Here is a 14,707-nt window from a genome sequence, read left to right on the forward strand (position 1 = left end):
AGACTGTTTAAGTGCAGAAAATTATGCCAATTGATTGTATTATTTATAAATCAAAGGGTTTACAATGGTCACAATTAATTTCTGCTGAATAAAGAGCATTAAGCAATTAATTTATTTTGAATAAATTTGAATTCGAGTATTTATGGCGCCACTATTTCTTGTAATATTTGCTTCTTTTGCAATTATCTTCACCTTTCTTCTGAGAGAGTTACTCCTAAATATCTGACAGAAACTGAATGATAGATGTTCTGACTATTTGCCAATCAAGATGGATTGAGATTTATCCGATTTGGGAGTAAATGGTGATCAAAAACAGGAGGACAAGTGAAATTGTCAAAAAAAATCGACCAACTCATCATTCAACCAAACTAACATTTGGTACAAGTTGATAAACAAAAAAAGTCGAGATTAAAATCATCTCGTAGATAAATGTCGATTTTTATCGATTGACTCTTTGCCATTCATATAAATACGAAGAAATGAGGGGATAATTATGGCACCATGTAATGTAATCATGACCAGTGGGGAAAGGTGCTCTTGAAGGTATCTTTGCTTACGGTCAAACAAGTTTAGGAAAAACCTTCACCATGACTGGATCTCCTGGTAATGAAGGATTGATTCCACAAATATGTAAAAATTTATTTGTTAGAATGAAGATGGAATGAGAGCTCATATCCAACAGAAGTCGTTTCATTTTCCAAAACCAAGACTCCAGATCTTTTTGGGACAAGCAAAATAGCTCAAGTTCGAACATCTAGAAATCTACAACGAAAGAGTTAAATATTTACTTAGAGCATCAAAGTTTATAATTTCAGATCTGAACTGTTCACTGTTCAACATGCCCGTTTGTTGATGGATCATCAAGCTTGAAGTTGACTTTATATCAATTTAAAGAAGACGAAATGAATGAATTTGGAGCATCAGAGCTAACATTAATCTTAAAGGATTGGAACAGACTGCTAGATTGATCTCAAATAATAATTAGTTGCTTGCGTTTCAATACTTTTCGGACCTATTGTACGTTGAAGCTATGAAGAAATAACATGGTTCAGCTCAATGGCACTGAAGCTACAAAACTGCTGTACAAACAAGCCGAAAACCGGAAAGAATGAGAACTTACAATTACTAAAGTTATCTGGAATAATAAAAATCTGGCTGAAATTATCAAGAGACAGATTATACGCAAAGAAAAAATGATTAAAGAGAATAAACTTATGTAAAGAATTGAAACTGAAACTGAACTCAAAATGATTTATTGGCTAAATTTGGGTTGTAATTGAAGTGATTTTTGATTGATCGTATACAGATGTAGAAAGAATGGAACCAGCCTTTCTTTCCTTGGTTTTCTTAGATCTCATGATAAATTATTGGGCATTGCTTGATGTACCTGCCTCATCCGAGTGATTGGAATGTACTCACGGGAATCAGAAAACCGTTGATGATTTAGAGAATCGTAAACAAAAGAGGAACCCTGATGGATTTGAATAAATCCAGTTGTATCAAACAAACAGCTTCGGATAAGACAACAGCAAGATTAGTTTCAAATGCTGATTTTATTAGCGTTTGCTTCTGCTTGTTTCTAATTTTCATAATAAAGTAACAATATACAAAAGATGAATTATATCAAGAGTGAAGCATAATTGGGAAACATTGTTCATCTTTTTTTTTCAATTGCAGAGTAACTGGACAATCTTTGTGAGCCAATAGAGCTGTTTTTAATTCAGTCACTTTCTTCCGCAAAATGGCAACTTCACCTTGTAACCTATCGTTTAGCTTTTGCATTTCATCAGCATTGGCTTCTAATGCTTTGATTGCCAATTTCCTCTTTTCTCGGCATCTCATAGCAGCAGCTCGATTTCTTTCAAGAGATCTGACTTTCTTTTGTCGAGGATCTTCTTCAGGAGCAGACTTGCTTTTCCTTCCGGGTTTCACTTTGGCTCCTGAGGTAGATTGAACAGATAACACTTGACTTTCGCAGCCACTATCGCTTTGAGAGCTAGATCTTGAGTCTAAGGTGGATAATGATTGACTAGAGTCACTCGAAACTTCAGACACGGTTCTCTGAACCATTGCAGTTGTCAGTTTAATGTCATTACAGGAGGATGATGTTGTCAATAAAAAGCCTGACTGAGCTGCGGCTGCAACATTGGCTAGTTTAATCAAACCGTTTCCCGATGAGAAGGAGAGCGTATCCATAATGGAACACAAATCAAGATATTAAATACAATTTAACATAAAAAAAGTTTAGATTATGGTCTGTTTCTGAGTGGATAAAGCATTGGAAAATTGATGAAAAAAAGCTCAAAATTACAATGAACCACTCCAACAGATATTTCTCAATCTCGATATATCGGATGCAGAGAAACGATAGTATTAGCTGATCTGGTTAACATCGTACTTTAAATTATGATTTTCATTTTCTTGGTTTAAGGTTTCAATTCAAACAAATTGCAAAATTATTAAGAAATTAACAAAATTCTGAAGTGCTTGAATTTTCGATCAATAACCACGACTGTAAAAAGATTAATAGTTGCAGTGGAAATTGAAGCTCAATTAAGGCTTAAATGATAGGCGATTGGCAAATTATCAAAAAAGTATCAAAAGCAAAGAGAAGAAGCTGAATAGTTCAAATATGAAGTTTTTATAATTCATGCCGAGGGTGAAAATTGCAAATAATTGATGAAAAATTAACGAGAAAAATCAAAGAAATGAGCTTTTGCAAAATAGGACGAGTAATAATGGATATCACTGATTGTTTGAATAATGGGTCTTTATTTGGGCTTATGGCATTTGTTTTAATAACTTTGAATGAAAAATTATCATTGGCAGATTATTAGAATTGTAGATTGACAAGTTTATTTCTTGCCAAGCTTTTTGCTACCAACACCAATTGGTCCCCGTGATGAAGCTTTAGCCTGAGCCTCTTTCAATGCTTTCTGTTCTTCTCGGAGCTTTTGCTTCAAGGCAAGATCATCTTCATCAACATCACCTGATTGTTTTTTAGGTTGCTTCAATGGCTTCTTTTTACCACCTTAAAGAAAAAAAATAGAGAAAAAAAATTAAATATGATATTAACATATGATGAAAAAGACGATAATAAACAAGGTGACAGAATACAAACCTTCTCGGGATGACATTTTCCTAGTGAGTGATGGCCTTCAAGATTGAGCTATAATGTTGAATAACAAATAAATTCAATGGAAAGAAGAAATAGTCACAAAATCAATCAAAGTGTAAACAAGTTCACTGGTTAAAACAACATGTGTTGCTACAAAATTTCAATAATTTATCGTTTCTGCAAAGAGTATTACTCTTTGACAAGGTGGCTGTTAAGGCGCCACTTTCTGTTTTTCAAATTTTGAAATCTCATGCTGCCACCTAACGATTGTAAATACATGTATAGTAAATACTTTTTTGGTTTGTTTTTAATTTAATATCGTATTCAATATTATATTTTGATTGTTAAAAAGTTACAATTAGAGCATTTTCATTTTAATACTGAATGTAGCCTCTTTTTCTTCACTCATCTTTCTTTATATTTCACTGTCAATTCGAAAGTCATCCACCAATCATTCAAACCCTTCCAAGAACATCAAGAAAAACTGTGATTATTGAAGGAAATTAGTCATTCAAACCGGAATACCGTTGATTAGCTGATCAGCAAAGACAACCAAATTTAATCAAAGATCATTCAATAGATGATGTAGTCCCGACTAAACTAAAATAGTTATCACAAACTGAACAAAATGACTACTCAATCGTTCATGTGGATTCATCTGCAAATGAAACAAACTTGTTGAAATTACGTAAGTTTTATGGGAAATTTTATCAATGAAGCTTATTCAGCACTCTTCGGAGTGTGGCTGATGTTTTTCAACGTACTCGCCGTAGCATAAGTCTATGACTCAAAAAGACCAACCTCTCGGTTGATTATTCAATAAAGTAAAATGTTACAAGTGTTCAGCTTTCATTACTCAACAGTATTCCTTCAGCAGAACTCCAAGTCATCTTGTCACCAAAGCCATTGCAATTTGATTTCATGATTGTCATATTTTCTTGGTGAACTCATACTCCATTTTATAAGGGTCCAATCAAAAATTGTGACGTTGAAGAGAGTAACTGTTTTGATGACAATCAAGGGAAAGATGAAAAAATTATATTGTTGATAACCAATCAAGCTGAGCGTGATTTATGTGACTGAAGAGTTGATTGGAAGCAATAGATAGTAAAATCAACAATTATTCAATTTGGGACGTTTCATTAGCTCTAACCAGACCAGTTGAATAGTCCAATATTGACTAATTTTCCGTCCTCACCATGCTTAACATCAAATCAATACTGATAATTTGGAAAGATAAAGATTCTTTTGAGATTCCATGAGAAAGAAACTGAAAGAGAAAAAAAATTAAACTAAATGTTTCGATTAAAAAGACATGTTTGAAATAATTTGTCCAATCTATAAAAAAAGCCTTTTCTTAAATTGACTTCTAATTTTAAGATCTTTTCTGATTATTTTTACATTTGACCATAATGAGAATGATCTTTTTGTTCAGTTTCACCTAATGACACTTTTATTGTTGGATTTTATCCAATAAACTCTACAATTTATGCGTTTTGTTTAACGATCACTTAAATTACAATCATATCAACAATAGGCAACGAGAAATTAACTCACAATCAAAGAGTTGCCTTGTTGATCGACCTTGTAAAATGATTCAAGCTTTTACATTCAGTTTGGTGCAACATGAATATTTTTTTCTCAATTTTCATGACTCTCAGGTATCAAAGTATTGCAGTTAACTGTAACCAGGACAATTTGAACGACAATTTAACCTGGCAAAGAAAGAAAGAAAAATGAGAGAAAATAAAACATTTTAAATGTAATTAAAGTTAAAATAGCTGGTCACATATAAAAACAGAAGATTGAGATTTAATTGTTTTTCCATGTTGAGGCAATATTGATGAAAATTTATCATTTTAAAATATTAAATTTGATTCTCACACATTTGCTAAAAATAGTTGGCTTCAGTTGAATGGGATTTTGGGTAATTAATGAAATTTGGTTCACATTATTAAAGCAAATGGCTTCAAATTAAGCTAAAATGATGCAAAATAATTCCGGCTTACGGTAAATTTACCATTAAATTTAAGGCGTTTGCCTATGAAGAAGCATCATTATCCTCGCCATTTCTTGAGATTTGATAATCAATGCCACCATCAGAAACTTGCCAATTCAGTATGCCATTTATGAGTAACTTGAGTAACATCTTTTCATCTGGTTCAGAAAAAAAAGAGCAGTTAATATTGAATAATCAGGTTTAAAATGAAATAAAAAGAAACTGCAAGATGAATTGAAAACGTATTGTCGCCCATTTTACTCCCAATTTTAGCCTCTATCCTCATCAAAAGTTTTAATTTATATCAACCTTTTTTTGTGAGTTTACTTTTTGGTTGATGAAAAATGATGATGAAGATGGAGCTGGAAAAATTGAGCAAAGAGAGAGAGAAAGAGTTGAAGAGAAGGTCGATTAAATACCCTTCAAGCAATGGCATATAATTTATCTGATCGCCATTCCGTGACGATATTGTAACTCCAGCAAACCAAGAGTAGACGCAGCAAACTGTTTTTTTTATGAACTGATGTTGATGGTGTTTCTTTAACTCGATCATCTTGGATTGCGGTTTCAATAAAATCTAATGAGAAAAGAAAGAAAAGGTTAGTTTCTCAGGAGAAAGAAGGGAAAAAATTCAGAAAAAGAGAGTGAAGAAGAAGAAAAAATGAAGAAAAGGTAAAAAAACGTTGAATAGTGAATAGTGAGTTTTGATTGTGATTTTCTGTTGACCTCGATGCAAGAAATTTCCTGGCAATCGGTTGATTGTTCATTTGTTTGTTTGATTTGTCAAATCAAATCAAAAAAACAGATGAAAACAGAGGGAAAGAAGTGGAGAGAGAGAGAGACAAAAATAAAGGTAAGGTTGGTAATGTAGGAGGGGTTGAGAGGAATGAAGGAAAGACAGGTAAACAAAGTGAGTGTATTGGGATTGCAGGGAAACAGTATACTTTAGAAACGGTTTTGTGAGTTGGCTTTGTCATTGAATGTGGATGTTATGAGGTGCTGATGGCACTTGTCGAACGTGTTTTCATAATAATGATGATGTTGGTGGTGATGGTGTTGATTGTTGCAGGTTATAATCAAACAAAGAAATGATGGCAAATTGTGATGATGAAGATGAACATTCATTTATCAAAGTTTATATGATTTAACGTTCAATTATATCATTTCTCTTTCTTGCCTTTCTTTGCTTTTCCCATTAAAACATGTTTAGTTAATACAATTAATCAATTCAGGATTGGTTTCTCCGGTTTACTTTCATTGTCATCCGATTACCTTTTCAATCTAGTTCTATAAGGAAACAGTTTTGTTGTGTTCACCAACTGATATATTAATTATTGTTGTTGTTTTTGTTACATCGGATTTACTGTTGCATGGATATGAACACAGTTGACCATGGACCTTTCAACTGGACATCTTATTTTACAACTGCAAATTAACTCGATACACGAAGGGTAACTTTAATTAGTTCCCATTGTCTGTTTGTTTCCTTGCCATCTTTTTTGCCACTTTTCAGCTTCGGATAATTACCAAGTTAACATGTAAGTTGCTATCTTCAATTTTAACGATTGTGAATAATTGTGTTTCCCTTTTAAGATGATAATGTTGACCATGGTTCCGTGATCCATGAAGATGGATGAGTCGCTTTGTAAATGTTGCAGCGTCCAACAAACGGTGACATTTTCTCATGATCTCCACAGCTCAGTTAATATACGCAATAGTCATAGACTAGACATGATTTATGATTTTCATTTAACCATGCAATTCATAATTCCATCCACTGTATTGATCAGCAATAATATTGTATATTAACCATGTTTCAACAGCTCATCGTTATTTTTATACAATGTAAACAATGTGTCAGCTTGAAGTTGGAAAGCAAAAGGTTAAAGACTATCAAATATCAGTTATTTTTGCCATCAAATTAACTAATAACTGGCCAGTAGAGTGATTTATCTTTCCAGAAGTATCTTAACCAATACTTGTCAGCTTTGGCTTTCATGAGTTTTAATTAAGCCTCTTTTTTACGTGAAAAAGGACCCGTTTGAGTTTTTTCAATCAATCAATCAACACTATTAACCGACTTGCGACTGAGAGTGAGAGAATAAAATAAGCACAAATATCGCTTTAATCAAACTGCTTGAAGGTGATTACTGCAAATGTTGATCCAGCCTTTTGCCAATAGTGCTTTAAAATGATTACCATTTATAACTTAGAGATTGAGTCGAGATGAGTTGAAACTTGTCCATCTTAATCCAAAACCAGAATCATTTTTCGGTAAATCTTGGAAGAGGCAAATATTTGTTTCCATTAAAATATTGGGTTAGACACAAGATAACCCAGACTGATAGGGAATACCTAAAAGAAATAAGAAAATGAATTAGATTGATTTATAAGCATCTTATGGTGGATACTGCATGTTGGTCATCAGTGAAGCTACCAAAAGATTGAATCTAGTAATAAGCTTTAATTTTTAAACAACTGAAAATGGACCAATTCAACTATAATTGAAGATACACTTGATTGTGTAGTTAGCATGAACGTGACAGCCAACAATACTTGAAAATGTTTTTCATCGTAAGTCGGGCAATCATCATGAATGTATCACTTTAAAAAATGGGTAGGTTGAGGATAGAAATTGAAAAATCTAACCTAATCTTATCATGATTAACATAATACAATCACCAAACTATCATTATCTGTAACGATTGGAGAACTCTTCTGATTAAGCTTATTGTCTCGCTGTCACACTTTAAAGTGAAAGTTAACTATTTTGTCAATATTTAAATAGCAATTGAACAGCTTTACACTAACTTGTAAGATAGGCTAAGAATCATTTCAAGAAGCTTACATTGAATCGATGAAATGACCCAAGTTACATCTTCAATAATCAATAGTTAACACAATATTCAATTGAATAGCCCTGAATCTCAATAATAAGCATAAAAATAAACAAAGTCATGTTTTTTTGTCGATCAGTTGTTTACTAAAGATTGAGTTGCAAGACAAGATAAATATTGCCTATACGTTTTTTGCTATTGTTAGTTAAATGTTGATACATTTGACGGCTTCTTGATCAGCATGATTGATAATATCGAAGCATGAATCAGAATCAAATTTAATAGGGTTAATAGTAACAAGTTAGATAAACTTTTCATCCTTATCTTATTAAACTAGCTGTCTCACATAAACTTGCTTTCAGGTCACTTTTCACTTTCAAGTAAATAGACTTTATTACATGCTTACCTTAATCTTGTTACCTGCTTTTTTTGTTGATTTAGTTTCTTCTTCCAACTGATGAATGATAAAACAGTCCTTGAAACAGTCCTTGAAATAAAGGAGAAAAAAACAGTAACACCGATCATGCATAAATCAATCAATACTTGATCAGATAGTTGTAACCTTTAACTTAAGCTATAAACTTTCGAGGTTAACGGAGTCATTTTACAACTTCACTTTGCATTACGGATATATTGCTGTGAGGAAATGCTTTTTCCAAGTCAACATAATCACTCCCATTTGGTTTGTTCAATGAATCGTCAAATTAATAAACTAATAAATGGATAATTAGTTGAATAAAATCTTCTAGGGTTGGTGTCAGATATTCAAATCCAAAAAGATGTTGTTTATCATTACTGTTATTCATGTTGAGACATTGAACTAGGAAAGCCCATTAGATTAGCTTCACAGCTGGTTTAATTTGGCTCCATCTTTTTAAGTTGTACTTTTTAAGAATTGATTGAAAGTTAAAGAGTTAAGGTTGATTAGATTTCATCGATTTAACATGTAATAAAAATTTAACTTAAGCTGTTATTAATATTAAGTGTACAAATCAAAACAAATTTTTAACCAAAATATCCTGAGAATGATTAATGTCGATAGATGGCAATATTGTCGCAATCGTTGCACACTTTTTCAGTAAACTTTTTGTTATGATTTTTTATTCAACAGATAAATAATTGTTGACATGAAATTGTCTTTTTTTCAATTTGTTAATGATGTTTCTTTGTGCCTTAATGTTTTTATGCATTTATATTGATCCTCTGGATCAACAGCATCTTAAAAGTGTCTCTAAACAACCCTTGTCATCAAGCCAATGATCGTTTTTTCAGTCTCAACCATATTGAAAGCGTTTTGTTTTTCTTTTCACTTTACAGCCTTGCCTTCTCATATCTGCTGTAATTTTTATTGTGAACCAACCATCTACAATCGCCATTTTTCATCAGTTTCAGTAATTTTGTGCTGAGCTAAGTGCTTTAAAACAAGGTTAAAATGGCTTCCGTTAAAGTTGCTGTGAGAGTTAGACCCTTCAATAATAGGTAAGTTATACAAACATTTTTAGCCCCTTAACTCTAGTTGACTGTTATTTCTTTAAATAATATTTACTTCACGATTTGATACTTTTGCTCTTTCCATTATCTCTAACTTTTTTATTCTTATTTCACAGGGAAATTGAAATGGGTAGTTCGTGTATCATAAGAATGGAAGGTAAAAAGACTGCAATAATAAATCCAAATCCTCGCCCAGATTTACTTGATAACACTGCAAGTCCAGTTTTTGATGGTTCACGTAAAGAATTTACATTTGATCACTCTTATTGGTCTTTTGACGAATCTGATAAAGACTTTTCATCTCAAGAGGAAGTTTATGAAGATTTGGGTAAACCAGTGGTGGAAGATGCTTTTGAAGGTTACAATGCATGTATCTTTGCTTACGGTCAAACAGGTTCAGGAAAAACCTTCACCATGATTGGATCTCCTGGTAATGAAGGATTGATTCCACGAATATGTAAAAATTTATTTGTTAGAATGAAGATGGAATGTAACAAAGAGAGCTCATATCGAACAGAAGTCAGTTATCTAGAAATCTACAACGAAAGAGTAAAAGATTTACTTGGAAAAGGTGATCAAAGTTTAAAAGTCCGCGAACATCCAAAACTTGGTCCTTATGTCCAAGACTTGTCCAAACATTTGGTAACTGATTTCCGTGACGTTGAAGAACTGATGGCTCGAGGTAATGCTCGTCGTACTACTGCTTCAACGGGAATGAATGACACCAGCAGTCGATCTCATGCTATTTTCACCATAGCCTTTTCACAAGCAACATTTGCTGGTAAAACACCACGTGAAACACTTAGTAAGATTAATCTAGTCGATTTGGCTGGTAGTGAACGAGCTATGGCAACTGGTGAGTAAATCATTATTGAAACTTACAAGGGAAGTGACCTTGCTTGTACGGTCATTTTCGATTTTTTTCGAGTTTATGTTTTAGAGGACGAAAAATAATTAGACACGTATTTTTGCTTTTTTTACGCCGGTGCGCGGTTATTGATATTTAGGCACTTTTAAGTGAGGATATTGCATTGAAATCTATTGAAGTCACTGAAAAGTGATTCACAATTTTTATTAAGATTTTTCATTTTTCTGTTTTTCATTGTTTTACTTGCTTCTCAGTGACTGGAATTCATTACTATCTTTAATTAAAAGTGCCGAAATATCAATAACCGCGCACCGGCGTAAAAAAAGCAAAAATACGTGTCTAATTATTTTTCGTCCTCTAAAACATAAACTCGAAAAAAATCGAAAATGACCGTACAAGCAAGGTCACTTCCCTTGTTAGATTTTCTTTATAATCACTAATCATGATTTTTTATTTTCATAATCAGGTGCTAGTGGACAAAGATTAAAAGAAGGAGGACATATAAACAAAAGTTTAGTCACAGTTGGTTCAGTTATTAAAGCACTCGCAGAATCAAGTCAACAAAATTCTAGCCCAACGACTCCTAAACATGTTTTTATTCCATATAGAGATTCAGTTCTTACCTGGCTTTTAAAAGACAGTCTTGGTGGTAACTCTAAAACAGTTATGATTGCTACCCTTTCACCCGCAGATTGTAATTATAGTGAAACTTTAAGTACTTTACATTATGCTAACCGAGCCAAAAACATTATCAACAAACCTACCATTAATGAAGATACTAATACCAAACTTATTCGTGATTTGCGAGCCGAAATCGATAGGCTTAAATCTTTACTTGGCGATCATCCTACTTTTATAGAGAAAGTCCATGAAAATGAAGCAAAAGTAAAGATGCTGACCGAAGAATGGACAGAGAAATGGAAAGAAACTCAAAGAATTCTTAAAGAACAAAAATCTCTTGGACTTCGAAAAGCTGGTCTTGGTATAATTTTAGATTCTGACTGTCCACATTTATTGTCAATTAATGATGGCTTACTAAGCTCTGGAATGACTCTTTATCAGCTCAAAGAAGGTAGAACACGAATCGGAACTGAGTATGGAGTGGCCAAGCAAGACATTAATCTTCAAGGATTTGACATAGAAGATGAACACTGTTACATTGATCTCGAAGATGGTGTTGCTACGCTTACTCCAATAAATAACTCATTGTGTTTCATAAACACTATTCGCATTGAAGAGCCAACACGTCTGGTTCATGGCTGTGTAATAATGTTAGGAAGAAATAACATGTTTCGATTCAATGATCCTGGAGCTATAAACAAGCTGAAAACGGGAAGGAATGATCATAACTCATCTTTACTGAACTTATCTAAAATAATGAGTCACTCAACGGAATTAGCCAAATCGTGGGATAATTTATGGTCTCAAGTAAACGAAGGAGAAGTTTTTGAAAAAGGAGTTGATCTTGTTGATATCGAAGAAAAGCGCCGAGAAATTGAAGAACTTGAAGAGGAACATCGAAGAGCAGAACAGCGTCGAATTGAAGAACAACGAAGAGCTGATCAAGAGTTAGAGATTAAACGTAAAGACTTAGAAAAGTTGATCAAAGAAAATGAACTTCTTGAAAAGAAAAGAATTGAAACTGAGACTGAACTCAAAATGATGAGAGAAGAAATGGCCAATATTAGTGTAAATACTGGTGACGAAACTCTTGAAGCGTGTACAAAATGTTCTTGTTCTGACACTGATATCGAAATAAGTGATTCAAATGGATTAAATGACGAGACAAGGAAAAAGTTAAGCAATGGTGATCGCAGTGATGACCAAATTGATATTAAATTGTTTTCTCCATCAGTTACATCAACACCCTGTCAATGTAATAACAATAATGGAATATCAGAAGAGAAGAGCTTGTTCGACAAATTATCCGAATTGAAAGCTTTCGAGGAACGATTAATTGCCATGGAAAAAAATTTAAATGAGCAAAAATCTCTGTTTGAAATGCAGCGTGCTAAAGAATTGAGCCAAATACAAAAGGAGAAAGATAATCTAATTGAAATGGAGAAACAAGCTGAACTTGATATGTTTATTGAAAGAGAAGTGCAACGTCGACTTCGTGATCATCAAATGAAATGTGAGAAAACATGGAGAGAAGGATTAGAATCTCGAGCCAATGATTATCTAAGAATAACAACATCATCGCCGACTCTAATGTTGGCTGAGGAGATGGAAGAGGATGAAGATCAAGTTCATATTAAAATCCCATCTTATAAATGGATTGAAAGAACTTTCGATTCACACTATGAATATACAATTATCATTTATATCAATGGTCATCGGTTAACGATTCACCGAAGATATCGTCAATTTCGAGAATTTCATTTATCGTTAGAAAGAACTTATGGAACCAGAGAAACAATTATGTTGCCCTATTTCCCTCCAAGAAAAATGTTTTGGACGAAATCATTGACTTCCCTGGCTGAAGAAAGGCGTAAAAGTTTGGAAAAATATCTTCGAAAAATAATTCCAATGTTCATTCGTATCCATGATTGTCCACTTAATTACAAAGCTCAAGGAGCCAAGAAACTGTCACTCTCTCATCTTCTTCAATTTTCAAATTTCTTTAAAGATGATGTCCCGGATATTGAAGATTAACTAGTCTTTCATCGTGTAAATCAGATTTCTATAATCATTATTATTATCGTAATTATTCTTCCAATTACCAATTATTTGAATCATATTGTCTAAAGACTGACATAACATGCAAGTTCGTCATAAATCTCAACTCATCTTCCAATCATAATCACAATCATAGATCTGTTGATTCATAATTTCATCGCCTTTTCTTCAAACAAACATTTGAAGCATCACATAAAAAATGGTTAAAGAAGTTACTATTTCTCCCTTTATCTTCTATTCCTATTATTTGGATGGAATAAGCGGAAAATCACTCAAAGACATCAATATTTTATCAATGCTTCCAAAGGGTTACTTTTATTGCCTTAAACCTATGCTTTTAAAAATAACCAACGTTTCTGGTTTACCAAACTTCGTTTCTTCACAATCAACAATAATGCAATTTATATGTTAAATTTTTGTTGGAAAAGATTAAGAAAAAATTATTGCATTTATAAAAGTCGCATGTCTTTTCATTGATGCTCACTGTTTTTATATATTTATGTATACATATATGTATTTTGTGATCGCAAAATATTTCATTGTACATTGATTATATATATTTATATTGTTGCTCACATAATTATCTAATGCATAATATAAATTTTAAATTATTTTGTTAATCATTTATTCTGGTTTAGTACTTTCCTGTTTACTTGTTGACGGTTGATTATCTTCAAACGAAATAGTCTCAGAAAACTGATCTTTAGCTTCAAGTGATACAAAAATAACATTGGACCCACGAATAAAAATTGTTTTGAAAGTTCTCCTCTTGTTTTGTGGTAAATTTTTTTCAATATTTTTATCATCTGATTTTAAACTTATCCTTTCGACAACATCAGACAAAACCAGGTTATAGTGTTTATCAAATGCAACCAAATTACCAAAAAGGTGAGCGTATTGATCATGGTTTTGAAAAACTATTCGTCGTCTTCTAATAACAACTTTTACACGTTGATTGACACATTTGAATAAAAATGCCACAGGACCAGCAACGTCCGAATTCATTATGGATAGTACTGACTTTTGATTTTTCTTGGAGCGCACTACAGGAGTCAAAGTTTTCTTCAATTCTTCCTCACGAGCTTTTCGATTAAATTTTAAACCATCATCAAATAATTTAACCTCTGTTGAACTGACAGTGGCAGCTTTAGATGAAGTACCTTGCTCGATCTCTCCGAGAAGTCCTAGTTGTTTGGCACCACTTTTCCTTTCATATTCCTCGAGATGGTTATAAGTTTTTGCCTTCGGATCAGGTATGGTAAGCAGTTTTACATCAGCTGTTAAAACAGTTAATGGATCAAATTTATCCGATTCAAAATCCAGTTCTGGCATGTCTTTTGAGTTGGTTAATTCGTTAGCCATTTTTGTGGATGGAGAAACAACAAAATGTATAGAACTGATGGTCAAGGCAGTTAAACGTTAGGATTTTTCAATACAAGTCGGCAGCTCCAGTTTGACTTTAAAATATGGATGTTATGTTGAGTTGACGATTTACGTATACAGTGTGAATCAGTGTCATTGCACCAAATTATTCATTATAAAAAACTTGTTGTATATTTAAAATATTTGTTCAAAGAATAGTAAATAATATTAAATTTAGATTAACTTTGTTTAAATGTTATTGAAATTCAATTGGATTCAAATTTGCAATTGTTATTAGTCCCTCCATATAAACTCCATCTAGCGAGTTTATTAACAACTACTGGTGTAAACAA

The 14,707-nt window shown here is 32.7% G+C and overlaps 4 protein-coding genes and 1 long non-coding RNA gene across 7 annotated transcripts; 1 reads left to right on the forward strand and 4 right to left on the reverse strand.

Moving 5' to 3' along the window:
* Positions 1-1,237: 1,237 nt before the first annotated feature.
* On the reverse strand, positions 1,238-2,341 carry LOC107370561 (uncharacterized). The gene has a single exon (XM_015938543.3). The coding sequence runs from the start codon at positions 2,194-2,196 to the stop codon at positions 1,624-1,626; it is 573 nt and encodes a 190-aa protein (XP_015794029.1). The 5' UTR covers positions 2,197-2,341; the 3' UTR covers positions 1,238-1,623.
* A 411-nt stretch (positions 2,342-2,752) lies between these two features.
* Positions 2,753-3,297, reverse strand: LOC149093899 (translation machinery-associated protein 7 homolog). The gene is made up of 2 exons (XM_089267809.1): positions 3,122-3,297; positions 2,753-3,031 (listed from the first exon to the last, which is right to left on the reverse strand). The coding sequence occupies exons 1-2, from the start codon at positions 3,135-3,137 to the stop codon at positions 2,856-2,858; spliced, it is 192 nt and encodes a 63-aa protein (XP_089123935.1). The 5' UTR covers positions 3,138-3,297; the 3' UTR covers positions 2,753-2,855.
* Positions 3,298-3,793: 496 nt separating this feature from the next.
* Positions 3,794-6,199, reverse strand: LOC107366352 (uncharacterized). Of its 2 annotated transcripts, XR_001569629.3 has the most exons (4): positions 5,537-5,676; positions 5,139-5,275; positions 4,676-4,833; positions 3,794-4,388 (listed from the first exon to the last, which is right to left on the reverse strand). It is a non-coding gene; the product is annotated as an uncharacterized LOC107366352 (long non-coding RNA). The 2 variants fall into 2 exon arrangements; XR_016198868.1 differs by lacking the exons at positions 3,794-4,388; positions 4,676-4,833 and adding an exon at positions 6,062-6,199 and having other exon boundaries at positions 5,537-5,694.
* Positions 6,200-6,511: 312 nt separating this feature from the next.
* Klp98A (kinesin-like protein 98A) lies at positions 6,512-13,612 on the forward strand. Of its 2 annotated transcripts, XM_015933916.3 has the most exons (4): positions 6,512-6,655; positions 9,272-9,433; positions 9,562-10,301; positions 10,780-13,612. In XM_015933916.3, exons 2-4 carry the CDS (start codon positions 9,387-9,389, stop codon positions 12,966-12,968), a joined length of 2,976 nt encoding a protein of 991 aa, XP_015789402.1. In that variant the 5' UTR covers positions 6,512-6,655; positions 9,272-9,386; the 3' UTR covers positions 12,969-13,612. The 2 variants fall into 2 exon arrangements, with proteins under 2 accessions (XP_015789402.1, XP_089123928.1); XM_089267802.1 differs by lacking the exon at positions 6,512-6,655 and having other exon boundaries at positions 8,953-9,433.
* On the reverse strand, positions 13,601-14,669 carry LOC107366342 (uncharacterized). The gene has a single exon (XM_015933925.3). It carries the CDS (start codon positions 14,352-14,354, stop codon positions 13,617-13,619), a length of 738 nt encoding a protein of 245 aa, XP_015789411.2. The 5' UTR covers positions 14,355-14,669; the 3' UTR covers positions 13,601-13,616.
* Between the last annotated feature and the right edge of the window lie 38 nt (positions 14,670-14,707).

The sequence above is a fragment of the Tetranychus urticae genome, chromosome 2 (genome assembly GCF_039701765.1).
Source record: "Tetranychus urticae isolate SD_2017Ah chromosome 2, NJAU_TeUrti_SD_1.0, whole genome shotgun sequence".
NCBI lineage: Eukaryota > Metazoa > Arthropoda > Arachnida > Trombidiformes > Tetranychidae > Tetranychus > Tetranychus urticae.

Bases quoted from the DNA above. Each gene is read 5' to 3' on its own strand.
- LOC107370561 (XM_015938543.3), bottom strand. From the start codon at position 2,196: ATGGATACGCTCTCCTTCTCATCGGGAAACGGTTTGATTAAACTAGCC.
- Klp98A (XM_015933916.3), top strand. From the start codon at position 9,387: ATGGCTTCCGTTAAAGTTGCTGTGAGAGTTAGACCCTTCAATAATAG. The intron at 9,434-9,561 runs GTAAGTTATACA...CTTATTTCACAG, and splicing joins GTTAGACCCTTCAATAATAG to GGAAATTGAAATGGGTAGTT. The intron at 10,302-10,779 runs GTGAGTAAATCA...TTTCATAATCAG, and splicing joins TGAACGAGCTATGGCAACTG to GTGCTAGTGGACAAAGATTA.
- LOC107366342 (XM_015933925.3), bottom strand. From the start codon at position 14,354: ATGGCTAACGAATTAACCAACTCAAAAGACATGCCAGAACTGGATTTT.